At 48.0% G+C, this 12,966-nt stretch overlaps 1 protein-coding gene across 4 annotated transcripts in view; it reads left to right on the top strand.

The window, feature by feature from the left end:
• Positions 1 to 9,839: 9,839 nt before the first annotated feature.
• Positions 9,840 to 12,966, top strand: part of KIAA1549L (KIAA1549 like) — a gene marked incomplete at both ends in the record, with an annotated part of 252,816 nt that continues 249,689 nt past the window's right edge. For all 4 annotated transcript variants that reach the window (XM_080817502.1, XM_080817503.1, XM_080817501.1 and 1 more), the window contains one exon: positions 9,840 to 10,074. In XM_080817502.1, the coding sequence (XP_080673628.1) occupies positions 9,840 to 10,074 (235 nt within the window). The remainder of the gene's footprint in view (positions 10,075 to 12,966) is intronic.

The raw sequence follows: 12,966 nt of genomic DNA, 5'->3' as shown, positions 1-12,966 counted from the left end.
TGCGCACAAGCAGGGAGAGCTGCAGGCACGGGGAGAAGCAGGCTCCGTGCTGAGCAAGGAGCCCAACTTGGGATTTGATGCCAGGACCCTGGGATCATGACCTAAGCCAAAGGTAGATGCTTAGGTGACTGAGCCACCCAGATGTCCCAAATAGAAGGGTTTTTGTTTTTGTTTTTGTTTTTATTGTTGTTGTTTTAAAGTAGGCTCCACACCCATTGTGGGGCTTGAACTCACAGCCCTGAGATCAAGAGCCACATGCTCTACCAACTGAGCCAGTCAGGAGCCTACCTTTGTTTTTAATACAATTTAATTGTAACCTTATTTATTTTTTAAAGTTTATTTTTTAAAGCAATCTCTACACCCAACGTGGGGCTCGAACTCATAACCCCGAGATCAAGAGCTGCACACTCTACGGACTGAGCCAGCCAGGCGCCCTGAATCGTAACTTCATGTAATTCAACTTTTAATTAGAAGTATGTCTAAACAACTGGTTCACAAAATTCTGCCAATTTAACAACTGACTAACATGAGCTGGTAAAGCCAGATCCCACATATCCATAAAGCGTTCAGTGTTTTCACTTCCTTCATTTATGTGAACAGCAGGGGGCCGTGACTTGTCCAAGCTCACAGGAAGAACTGGAGAGCCAGAGTGATCATTCCAAGGCTCATACTCTTTTCAACTGTCCTGGTAACTTCCATTCAGATCATCTCAAGTGTCACCACAAGCCCATAACTTATATCTTCTATAGTTTCTTAATATCTATATCTTCTATATCTTCTTAATATCCAAAAAGAGGCTATATTAGAACTTTTAATCATTTTAAAAGAATGCAACATTTATTTTAGCTCCTCTAATCCTTTCCTAGCCTTATTTCTTATGTGAATAGCTGAGATAATCTGTCAGTTTTTGACCCCAGTCTCAGTAGCTGGAAAGGACACAGCCTTATTATGCCTTGTTCTTATGATATTTGGTCCCAGATTGGTGGCAGCTCTGCTCCTGGATACAGGCCACGTATAGTCCATGGGTTTCCTTCATTTTTGTGTCTGGACTGAAGGAGTAATGACTATTAGACATGCTGCCCTAATAGAGGAGGGGAAAGATGCAGAGTTAGACCCTGCAATGGTTCTTGTAGTTTATGAATGCAAATGACCCACTGTCACTAGTGTCACATTCTGTTAGCCAAAAAGGTCACGTGGCTGTGCTGAGGGTCAAAGGGGAGGGAAAAAGATACTGCAAGACACACAGCTATGGGTGGGGAGGTATAATCTGACGGGGAAGTGAAGACTAGAAAGAAAGCTGATTTTTGCTTCTCTTTTGTTTCTCACAAGAGGAGACAGAGTTAGCTTCTCAAAAACTACCGAAGCTCAGGGACTTGATTTTTTAAAAATTCATTTATTGAGGTAAGAAAAAAGCCCTATAGTCGATGGCCTGATGTCTTACCGCTCCAAGAGCGGCCTATCAGTCAGGATCGGCATCACTTTGGAGTTTCTTTTTTTAGAAAAGCAGACTCAGGGAGCCCCGGGATCTGCTCAGTGGGTTGAGCGTCCCACCCTTGCTTTCAGCTCAGGTCATGATCTCAGGGAGGTGGGATCAAGCCCCACCTCAGGCTCCCTGCTCAGTGGGGAGTCTGTGACTTTCCTTCTCCCGCAACTCCTCTCCCCACCCTCCACTCCTCCTCCTCCTCCTCTCCTCCCCCCCCCCCCAACTCATGCAAGCTCTTTCTCTCTCTCTAAAATAAATAAATCTGAAAAGGAGAAAGAAAAGCAGAATCAGATGACAACAAATTAACCAGAATCTTCATTTTAACAAGGACTACAAATTCATGTACACATTAAAATGTGGGACGCTCTGGTCTAATACATATCTAGATGCCCTTTCTTGCTGTGTTTTCCTTATCCCCTCCAACTCCCCAGATCATGGGAAACGACATCCTCATTCATTCCAAACTGAATGTTGTCCTCAATTCCTCCTCCTGCTGTCACGTCCCCCATCAGACCCATTTCAGCATCATTCCATGTCCCTGTACCATCCCCACTGTGCTGTCTTGGTCCAGCTTCGGAACTTGTCTGAACTAATGCTCCGGTCTGACTTCCTCACCTCCGGTCCACCCTTACTCCCAACTCCAAAAGACCTTCCTCTTACTTGCCCTATGGTCTTACCAGAATTCAATTCCGATTAAGATAGGAGCAGTGGAGGTGACAAGGAGATGCTTAGGGCAGGGGTTGGGGGGCTGGGGGGTCAGTATAAGTAAACACACAGGCTAAGTGAAAGCAGAGCTCTGCCTGCTTTCATGGCAGATTTCATTTTCAATTTCACTTTCATTTCAATTCAGTTTCATGGCAAGTCTTGGATCAGTTTCCCCAAAGCTCCTCGTGTGGAAATCCTGGAGTTGCCAATAGATGCCTGCCTGCTTTAAAATCTTGACTAACAGGGTACCTGGGTGGCTCAGTGGGTTGAAGCCTCTGCCTTCGGCTCAGGTCATGATCCCAGGGTCCTGGGATGGAGCCCCGCATCGGGCTCTCTGCTCAGAGGGGAGCCTGCTTCCCCCTCTCTCTCTGCCTGCCTCTCTGCCTACTTGTGGTCTCTCTATGTGAAGTAAATTAAAAAATCTTTAAAAAATAAAATAAAAAATAAAATCTTGACTAACACTTTCAGGAAAATGTTCAAATCTCCTGGGACGATGTTGAACTCTCCATGACATATCCATTGTCTGATTCACCAACAGAATCTCTCATTGCTTTTCTCCTTATGTTAACATTCCTATCAGCTACTTGGCCGTTGCAGAAGGTACCTGTTGGTTTGTAACTCCACTTTTTTGCATGGCTTAAATGCCCTCTCTCTTGCCTCCATCTTGTCTGCTTGTTCTGCCCCAGTTCAAGGGTCATCTCCTCTGTCAGTTTCCCCTGACTCAGGAAAGGAATTTTTTTTTTTTTTTTTAGATTTCATTTATTTATTTGACAGAGATCACAAGCAGGCAGAGAGAGGGGGGAAGCAGGCTCCCCGCTGAGCAGAGAGCCCGATGCGGGGCTCTCAATCCCAGGACCCTGAGATCATGACCTGAGCCAAAGGCAGAGAGGCTTAACCCACTGAGCCACCCAGGTGCCCCTCAGGAAGAGATTTAATCTCTCCTTCCTTATGTCATTTCCACCTCTGGCAGAATTAATTGTTTTATAATTTTTTTTTCTCCATTGCTATATCCTGAGACCCTTGACGACATGGATTTTTGTTTTACTCATCTGCATAGCCCCAGTGAGCACAGGGTTGGGCACATAGTAGGTGCTCAATAAAATTTTATCGAATGGAGTAGTAAAGATTAAAATGGCTTAAATCTGACACTGTGAAGAAATGATAGATAGGATTGGATTCGTATATAAAAAAAAAGTCTACTGTCAGGCACCTAACAGTACTTAAGAAATGAAGATGCTTTTATTACTGTGCATGTTGCCTCTAAAGGAGTAATGGTTTCATCTAGCCTGAAAATGCATTTGATTGGACTTGCTAATAGAATAAAGCTGTTTTTGTCAAACAAAAGGGGGCATTGATTGGGTGGGAGGGTTGGCATTTGCTGTTGGTGGACTAAATCCTTGATAGAATGTTGTTTATATTACATGTCTTACAGACTCTCAAAACTGATAGCCCTTTATTTATTTTATTACATTTTCTTGAGGAGAGCTTTTCTACTTTATTACAAAAAGAAGCTTTTATGTGGTCAGAAAATATAGCATTGATCCTTTTCTCTCTTCCTATGAAACACTGCTGTTCCGACAGCCAGAGTGAATTGTCTCAGTTCACTTCTGTAAGTCCCATCACAGTCACTTGAGTATGTATGTCCTTGGCTCCTGAAAATCTGGCCCCTTAGTGCACAGGGCGACATAGTCCCATGACCAGCAGTTCCAGAATGTTCCATTCTCATATATTGCACCCATGCACACCTCCTGAAAATAAGGTACAGCAGGGAATTTTCCAAAATAGATATCATATATGTAATACAGACACATACTTACATACCTTTATTCCTGTGATGTCCAGAAATTTTAAAAATGTACACATTTATTACAAAATCATAACAAAGACTGGACAGTCTTTTCCCGTTCTGGAAAGATGAAGCTCAATAATAACACAACCCTGGAAACCATCCAGAGATTGTGGCATTCTCTCTCTTCTAAGCAGTCAGATATTCTTGCATTAAGCTTGGCAAAACTGCCTTTCAAAAACAAGGGGAAGTAGAATGAAGGAAACAGACCTTGCTCATCTTTCCAAATGAAACATGAGAAGGATTTTCAAATAAAAATGCACAAACATTTGTTCTTTTATTACCAAAAGTGCTACAGTGAACAATGCAATTTTTTTTTTAGTGTTCAATGATTTATTAGTTCTGTATAATCCCCAGCGCTCGTCACATCAGGCACCCTCCTTACATCCCATCCCTCCACCCACCTCCCTTTCCAATGCAAATTTTGTTGAGTCTTCTGTGTTTTTTTTTTTTTTTACAAGAAGTGATAGATCTTTGAAATAAAATTTTAAATAGAAATATCCTTTACATGCTTAAGAAAAGCATCTTATATAACAATAACATCAAAGATTCATTGAGTGTGCCAGATTCAGTTTTTCTAACACTTTTATTGAGAGATGATGTACATAACATGAAACTCACTAGTTTTAAGTATTCATTTAAATGAAGCTTAGTACAGGGGGTGCCTGGGTGGCCAAGTCAGTTAAGCGTCTGACTCTCGGTTTCCACTCAGATCATGATCTCTGAGTCAGGAAATGGACCCCTGCATTGGGCTCCATGCTCAATGGGAAGCCTGCTTGAGATTCTCTCTCCCCCCTCCCTCTGTCCCTCCCACTCGTGCTCTCTCTCTCTCAAATAAATAAATCTTTAAAAAATGAAGTTTAGTATGATTATAGAGTTATACATCCGTAACCACGATCTAATTTAGAACATTTTTCTCACCATAAAAAGAAACCTTGTGCCCACTTACAGTTGGCCAGTCCCCATTTTTACTCCCCAGCCTCGGGCAACCACTATTCCATTTTCTGTCTCTTTGAGTTTGCCTTTTCTGGACATTTCATATAAATGGAATCATCTGATATTTGGCCTTTTATGACTGGCTCCTTTCACTCAGCATGATATTCTCAAGGCTCATCTGTATTGTAGCCTGTTTCAGAGCTCTGTTCCTTTTTATTGATGAATATGCTATTGTAGACATTTTATTTATCTACCCACCAGTTGATGGAAATTTGGGTTTTGTAATTTTTGGCTTTTGTGAATAATGCTGCTATAAATATTTATATTCAAGTATTTGTGTGGACATAGGTGTTTATCTCCGGTAGATAATCTTGGCATCTTGGGTTAGACATCTCTGGTTTTCTGAAAGCGGGATACTGAGTTTTACTTTTTTCCTAAAGTCACCAGTTATTAGGTGATAGATTAGGACGAGAGCCCAGTTTGTAAATCTCTGAGATTTTCAATGATTTCGATCCTACTTTCCACCCTACAGAGGGGCTGAGACAAGGGCTTCAGAGAGCGAAGTGGAAGTTGAAGGCAAAGAGACGCAGTACGGATGAGCCAGTCCCACCGTGCGAAAGCCTGGACCATGACCCCGCTCTGCAATTAGCTGAGCCCCAGGAGCCCCAGAAATTTTAACAAGACAAATTAGCCCTTCATGGTTAAAAAACTGCATTCTCTCACTGGAGGCTTTGGAGAATAATTAGCCAGAACCTGGGAAGCTGAAATGTTGTTAACAGGAAACCAGTGCAAATCAACAAGGCCTGAGTTGGGAGGTTGCTATAGGGCTGAGGTGAGGCCTGAGATCAGCCTCACCCCGTGGGTACTCGGAGCTGGCCTTAGTGGGCGCCGGCGCTGCGCCGCTGGGCCTTTCGTGTTGGGTCCTGGAGCAGGATTTGGAAGGTTCTTTCAGAAAAGTAAGTTGAGAGAAGAGGGAAAGGGAAACAAGAGGACCTACGATTCTGCAATAGCCTTTTCTCTCACCCTTTTTCTGGTCCATTCTTGAGTGAATGGACCAGGGACACACAGCTGATCACTCACTCCGCTTTAAAACCCTCCCGTAGCTCCCTACTGCCCTCAGGCATAGTTAATTCAAACACATCTTCTTGTCATTCAGGGTGGTTCCCGTCTGCTGAACTCACAGAGCGAGTCCAACACTTTTCTGGGGTGGGGACACTGAGACTCAGGAGGGGGCCAGTCAATGTTGGGTTTCATAGAGCACTGTTACAGGGGCGTGGCAAAATTGTCTGTCTTCCTCACTTGACTCGAAGTACAGGGACAGTAAGGCAAGGGCCCAGCACATGGTAGGAACCAAAGGACTTCAGTGTAGACTTGGGCTTTGTACAAGTAAGGAGTGTCAGTAAGAGATTAGGGCTAGAGCAGGGAGATCTAAACAGAAGCCCAGGTATCTCCCCTAAGGCAATGTGGGAAATCTCAGTTCAGGGCCAGAAACCACCGGCTGAAGATTGACCTTTACCCCTGGCCTAACAAAATGCTTTGCAGAAAGACACACACTTCCAACACTATGTAGCAATAATCCCACATAGGGAAAGTCCCAGAGCCTTAGTTTCAGCAGACTAAAGTGTTTATAGGTTAGGAGGAATGTATTTGTTATGTAAGATTGACTGAGCGCTTACTGTGTGTCAAGTATATTTCTAGATGCTTGACAGGTATCAACTCAATCCGATGAGGTAGGTAGTCTTATCATTTCCAGGGTTATAGGCGAGTTATATAAAGAATATATGCCGAAAGTTATGCATCTAGTAAATGGCATTTCTGAATGAGTAGTCAAGTTTTGGAGTCTATGCCCTGACTCATCATCAATCAAGGACAGGGATCTCATCAAACTTCCTGCACCAGCAGAAAACTTTGCCACAGTTGTTCCTACTGGGTGAGAATTCAGCCTCACCACATCTGCACCCGTGTGGGTCTCCTGCCTGGAATCCAGGTCTCCCCAGGTGCCTTCTGTGCGGCCCTCACCGGATACTTCTCTCTCCCTCTGAGAACGCTGCGGACTTGTGTCTGTCTTTCCACCTTGCTACTTGCTGGGCCTGGCAAACTCTGACCATAAATGGTGCCTTCTTCCTTCCTCCCTCCTCCTCCAGGCGCGGAGAGTCCGCTCCCCCACCCACAGTGCCGCGACGCTGGGCATGCTGCTCCTGGCTCCACCGGAAACGCTCCACACCGCCCCGAGTTAATGCCCCCCACCCCCTCCCCGTCTGCGCCTCTCACCGGACTGCGGGCTTCCTCAGGACAAGAATCTTGTCCGCTCTGGCCGCCAGCCTCAGCCAGCAGAGAAATTCAAAGAAACAGGTCTAACAACCAGGATCACTGAGAGGAAATTTATATCTTGTCGCAGCCTGGCAAATGATGTTGAAGGGACAATCCCAATTAACACATAGAGGACATGCTTTTGAGATACACAATTGCTATCTCTCAACCCCATGGAATTTGCCCCCCAAATCTCTTGTTTCTCTCTCTCTCTCTTTAAAGATTTTATTTAATCATTTGACAGAGAGAGAACACAACAGGGGGAGCGGCAGGCAGAGGGAGAGGAAGGTGGGGGGTAGGGGCAGGAAGAAGCAGGCTCCCCGCTGAGCAGGGAGCCCATGTAGGTCTCCATCCTAGAACGATGGGATCATGACCTGAGCCGAAGGCAGACGCTTAACTGACTGAGCCACCCAGGTGCCTCTCTCTTTTCTCTCTCTAAATGCCCATAGAGAACTCAGCTGTGGTCTGATCCTGTCTCTTGCCCACAGCTTCTCCCCTTCTAGATCTTTTCTATCTCAGGCCAACAAAGCCCCCTCCCTCTCCCTGGGATCACCACTGGCTGCCAGGATCATTCCTCCTGCCTTGTGATGTTGCCTGATTCACAGCCATGGGCCCGCTTCCTCCTCAGTGCCTCAAACTCTTCTTTCTTGTCTCAACTACACTGTAAGTTTCTTGAAAACAGCAGAACTAATTTAATTGAACAACCAACTGAAATAATAATGACCCTAAGAGGGTATTATTCTGTATTTCACTAAATCTTGGATGCATTAGAAAACACATCTGACGTCTGAGAAGTTCGTATGTGAAAAAAAACCCTAACAAACCCTGAGTGTCTTAGATGAAATATGGTGTTATTTCTATCCTACTGATGCACAATGAGTGAGATATCACACTTTTCCACACCCACTAGCTGGCTTGCAGTACCCTGGGCACACCAGGCCCACTCTGCTTCTGCGCTTTTGCTCTTGCTGTTCCCTTACCCGGAATGCTCTCTCTGTGAGCCTTATTCTCTCCCTTCCTTCAGCTCTTTGCTGAAATGTCACCTTCTTTGGCGAGGCTTTCCTTCACTCCATCTAACATGGCAACACTCCTTCCCTGCCTTTCATTCATTTTTAATGTGGCTGTTGTCCTCAGTGTCTAGAACGGTGCCTGACTCATAACAGGCGGTCAGTATTGTTGAATGAATAGAGTTTGAGCTTCCTGAGGTCAGGGACGTGTGTTTTTGCTCCCCATTTAAATCCCCAGTGCCTAACACAGTAGCTGGCAGGCAGTGGGCTCTCAATAAATATTTATTGGCTGAGAGAAGCACGAAGCTCTGATGAACGAGGGAACTTGCTTAAGGTCATCTAGCTTGGCAAGGGGAAGAGCAAGGAGGCCAATTCGGCTGACTCGGAGGCCTTTTGTTCTAGTGGATAGGGACTGCCTAATTCTACTTGCCGGAAGGGACTTACATGAAAAGATTTTCCTCTGGTCTTCCCAATGCGCAGAGCACTGCTTTGCACCTAGTATGGCTGCAGGAAATATTTATAATGTGTTTTAGTCCAGCATGTTCCTGCAACTAGGCCACAGTCGCTTTAGTTCCTCAAGGGTAGTAAACCGGGCATGCAGGTGTCCGCCCTCCCCTCAGAGAAGTAGTGAGCAATCAGCACAAAGCACGCCCGCCTATCTGCAAAGGGCTTTCCAAAATCCAGGCTGAGAAGCTTACTGGCCTCTTCAGTACGTTGACCATGACCATGTAACCCTCCACCTCTTTTGGAGGGCGGGAGGACCTCTCCTGGCGATCTCCCCTCCACTAGATGGGAGACGGGCAGGAAAACCAGGGGGAGGAGAGGGACGTCCCCTCCGTCCTCCCCAGCCTCCTCCACACCCGGCTCGGGACCTACGCGCGCGGGAACGGCCGCGAGGGGTCCCCCTCTGGGCCGGGGCCGGCGGGGCGCGCGGGAGCGGGGGGCGCGCGGTAGGTCCGCGCGGGGATGCGCGCGCGCGCCTGCTTCGCCTCCCTCGCCCGCTCCGATAGCTACGTGCTTTCTTTGTCAATGAGGCGCCGCTCTGAGCTGCAGTAACACTCTCGGCCCGGGAGCCGGAGCCGGAGCCGGAGCCGGAACCCGAGCCCGAGCGAGCGAGGAGAGCCAGGCGGAGAGGCAGCAGCCGGCGGCGGGAGGGAGGTCCCGAGCGCGCCCCGCGGCAGCCAGCGCCCGCTCCTCGCCGCCTCGCCCCCTCGGTCCGCGGGCGCCGGCCCCGGGGTGGGGGCCCCGGGCGGCGCCCGTCCTACCCTCGAAGCCCGGGCGCGCCGGCGCGGGGCGACAGGCACCGTGGCAACCCCGGCCGGCTCCCGCCGCGGCTCCATGCGGCCCCGGGCCCTGCGCGGGTGAAGCCGCGGCTCCGCGGAGCCCGCCCGGGGCGCGGCAGGACGAGCGAGCCAGTCGCGCCGCCCGGCGCCCCCGCCCTCCCGCGCCCGGGCCATGGCCGGAGATGCCCGGTGAGGACCGGGGCGCCGAAGGCTGGGCTCCCCGGCGCGGTGCGGAGCGAGGCAGCGGCCTGGATGTGTGAAGCGTCCCCATGGCTCGGCAGGAGGCGAAGCCCCAGGGCCCGAGGGAAGCTGGGCCGGCGGCACGCGGGCGCAGGGGCCGGGCCGGCGGGGGAGTAGCCCGCCGCGCGGGCGTGAGGGGCTCGGGGCCGGCGCGGGTTGCCCGGGCCGCCGCGTCCCAGGATGCGCCGCCGCCGCCGCTGCCGCCGCTGCTGCTGGGACTCGTGCTGCTGGCGGCCCTCTCCGAGCACTGCCTGGCCGACACGGGTAAGCACTTGGCGGCGGCTTTGCGCCCATAGAGGTTTCTGGAGGAGCGGGGCCGCCCGTCGGGGCCGGCACCTGACGGGGTGGCGGTGGATGGAGAGGTCTTTGCAGCACCGGCGCTGGGATTTTCTCCGCCCTTTGCTGCTGCCGCGGCAGAACTGTCAGAAATCTGTCTCCCGGGAAGGCACCGTTGGGCGGGGAAGTAAAAAGAGGTGCATTCGCATGTTCTTTCTGGACAAGTTGCAGGTCCTTCCCAGTGGTCCCGGCAGGCACGCTTCATTTAAATAAAGACCTGGGGTGTTAAAGACACCTTAAAAGGGATGTGTTTTAATAGGACACATTTCAGGGTGGGGACGTCCACTGTATTTTGGGCTCCCTCTTGGGTGTCCACTTTGTTATAGCTGCATGAAATGGCCAGAGTTTTAGGCAATTCCGGGGTCGGCTTCCCAAATAGCGTTTTCCCCTGCATATACTGACAGAAGATCCGTTTCCTTTTGGGATAGAGGTACCTAAAATAATTGCTTGCATCTTGCAAAGGGATCTAGGCACCGATCAAGTGTATAACCCACTGTTTGCTGGAGGATAGTTAAAATAATCACGCTTGTCTCTTAAATGCCCAAGAACCCCAGGAAACAGATTTCTGTAATTCCTCAGGCGATTTTGAGAAATCTCTTGTAACTATTTGCGGCGGGGTGGGGGGGTGTTATTCTGCTAATGTGCTTCAGACGTACTGTGCAGTCAGGAATCGTCTTTGAAATAAGAATGATTACTAGGACACTTGTAAAGGTCAGGCTTTTGTTTGTGTTGAAATTCCGGGTTTCATTTATCAAGGAATATAGCTCTCACTTTAGCAAATGGGATCCTGTAGTTATGTGATTTCTAACAAGCGCTAATGAAGACTGCTTTTTCCCCAGCCTACTCCTTCCCCCAATTAGGTTAAATTGCTAATTATGAAGGATATAGGTAAGAGGGTTTCAGGTTAAAATTATTGCCTGTCTTCAACAGCTTAGTTCAAAGCCCCCCTTTTTTGATTCATTTAAAGAGTCTCTGACATGAGGTGTCTATGTGTACAAGTTATTGTCCAGAAATTTTCTGGTATGATTATAGTGGTGACAAAGTTTGGTAATCTTTGGATGGGTGCCTGAGACCTGAGAAAAACCTTTGGAGAATTTAACCCACAGTTTTTATGCCTCTAGCAGTTTTCAGTGATGTGTATTTGGGATAATGGCTAAAAGGTAAGTCCAGAGTCAGACATATGTAAATGCCTTTGTATTCCGTGGATCAGAAACACACTTTGAGTTTTTATTTGAAATAAATCAGATCTCTGGTAGTTTTGTAAACTGTTTATGAGATGTTAATTTTGGGAGGCTGTTCATTTGAGTGCATATACCAAAAACTGTTCAGCCATCTGTAATATGTGAAATTTGGAGTTTATGTATTGTTCTTGTTCGGCCTGATGTCGCATGATTTCCCCCGATCAGTTTGAAATTTCTGTTCTTCCTTCGGACCACTGACCCTTCTGAACCTGACTTGACTTGGCTCTTCCTTCAGGTTGCCAGAGCCTGACTTACGGTACTTTTGATCTCTATCTTTTAGTTTTAACCCTGATGTCCTTTTTTCTTTTTCCTCTTACTGTGGTGATCATGGGGATAATTAAGAAAGGTGCTTTGCTTAAAATGATGGTAAAAGTCATTAAAATTGACATTGTTCCCCAAGAACTTCCCCTCTCATTGGAGTGACTTGTTGCTTCTTCTGTGCTTTTTGGGGGTGCCCTTTCTGCTGTCACCCTTGATGACCAATTTCCTGGGGTCTAGCCCACCTGTGGATCCAGAGTGTACCGCTGGGCTCCACGGTTTCCTGTGAGTTGGCTGCTAATTCAGTGTCATGACTTAAACCCTGGGCTCCCTATCCTGCTTCCTACCTGCTCTCATCTGTTCTCTGATTTCCAATTGAGGCAGCGTCAGTTGTGGCAGGGTGGGTGAGTCCTGGTACCAATGCAAGGTATCCCAAGGGATTAGTGTAAAGAAGCAGTGTCTGGAGGGAAGCAGGAGCCTGGATGACACCTTCTTGGAAACTTTAACTTCTGACAACCTGGTTTTGGACTTTTCGGAGGGGTAGCTGCCGTTGGGTGCTATTACTTGCTGCTAAATAAATGTGTCTGATGCTGATTTGCATGAGAAGCCAGACGTAGAATACGGAGATCCTACTAAAAGTGCTAATTTGCTGCACTCACGTCTTTGCTGTGCCTTGTTTTCTAAGCAAGGCTAAGGCAAACATTTACCTGGGTTGAGAAATGGGGGGGGGGGGGGAATAGTTTGTTTCAGGAAAATCTGTAGCCGTTGTTGAGAACCCGTGTGTTCCAGAGCCCTTACAGTGTCCTCCAGCCTTCCTCCGCCCATCCCACCCAATGCTTTTGCTTTGACATTCCTGGGGAATTTGTGCTCCCTCCTCTTTGTCCTATAAAGGGAAGGTCTTCAGTGTCCTCCCTCGGACTTCCTCTCCTAACCTCCTTCTCCTTGGGGCTTTTGCTCCAAGGCAGTAACTTCTGTTTTGGAGATGGGAGACTGGCGTGGGAAAGGATTCTCTTTAGAGCAGCGAGCTCCTCCGACAGCCTTTAGCCTTTTCTGCTTCAGGGGCTCCAGGAAGGATGCTCAGGAACCAAAATGACTTCCAGCCTCCTTAACTACTGATCCTCCATGCAGTTCATGTTAGTCCGTCTTTGCCGTGTGCCGGCTGGGTGCAGGTACAGTGCTCATTCCTTTCTGTGACCTTGCCTCCCTGGGCCTCAGTTCTCTGATCTGTAAAATGGGGTCATAACTCTAATCTCACTGGGTGGTCATGAGGATCGAATGAGTTGATAGACCTGAAGTGTCTCAGGCGGGGCTGGGCATACGT

This window comes from Martes martes (assembly GCF_963455335.1).
Source record: "Martes martes genome assembly, chromosome: 10".
Lineage (NCBI taxonomy): Eukaryota > Metazoa > Chordata > Mammalia > Carnivora > Mustelidae > Martes > Martes martes.
Note: the sequence above shows the minus strand (reverse complement) of the source record. Positions and strands in the feature narration are given on the sequence as shown.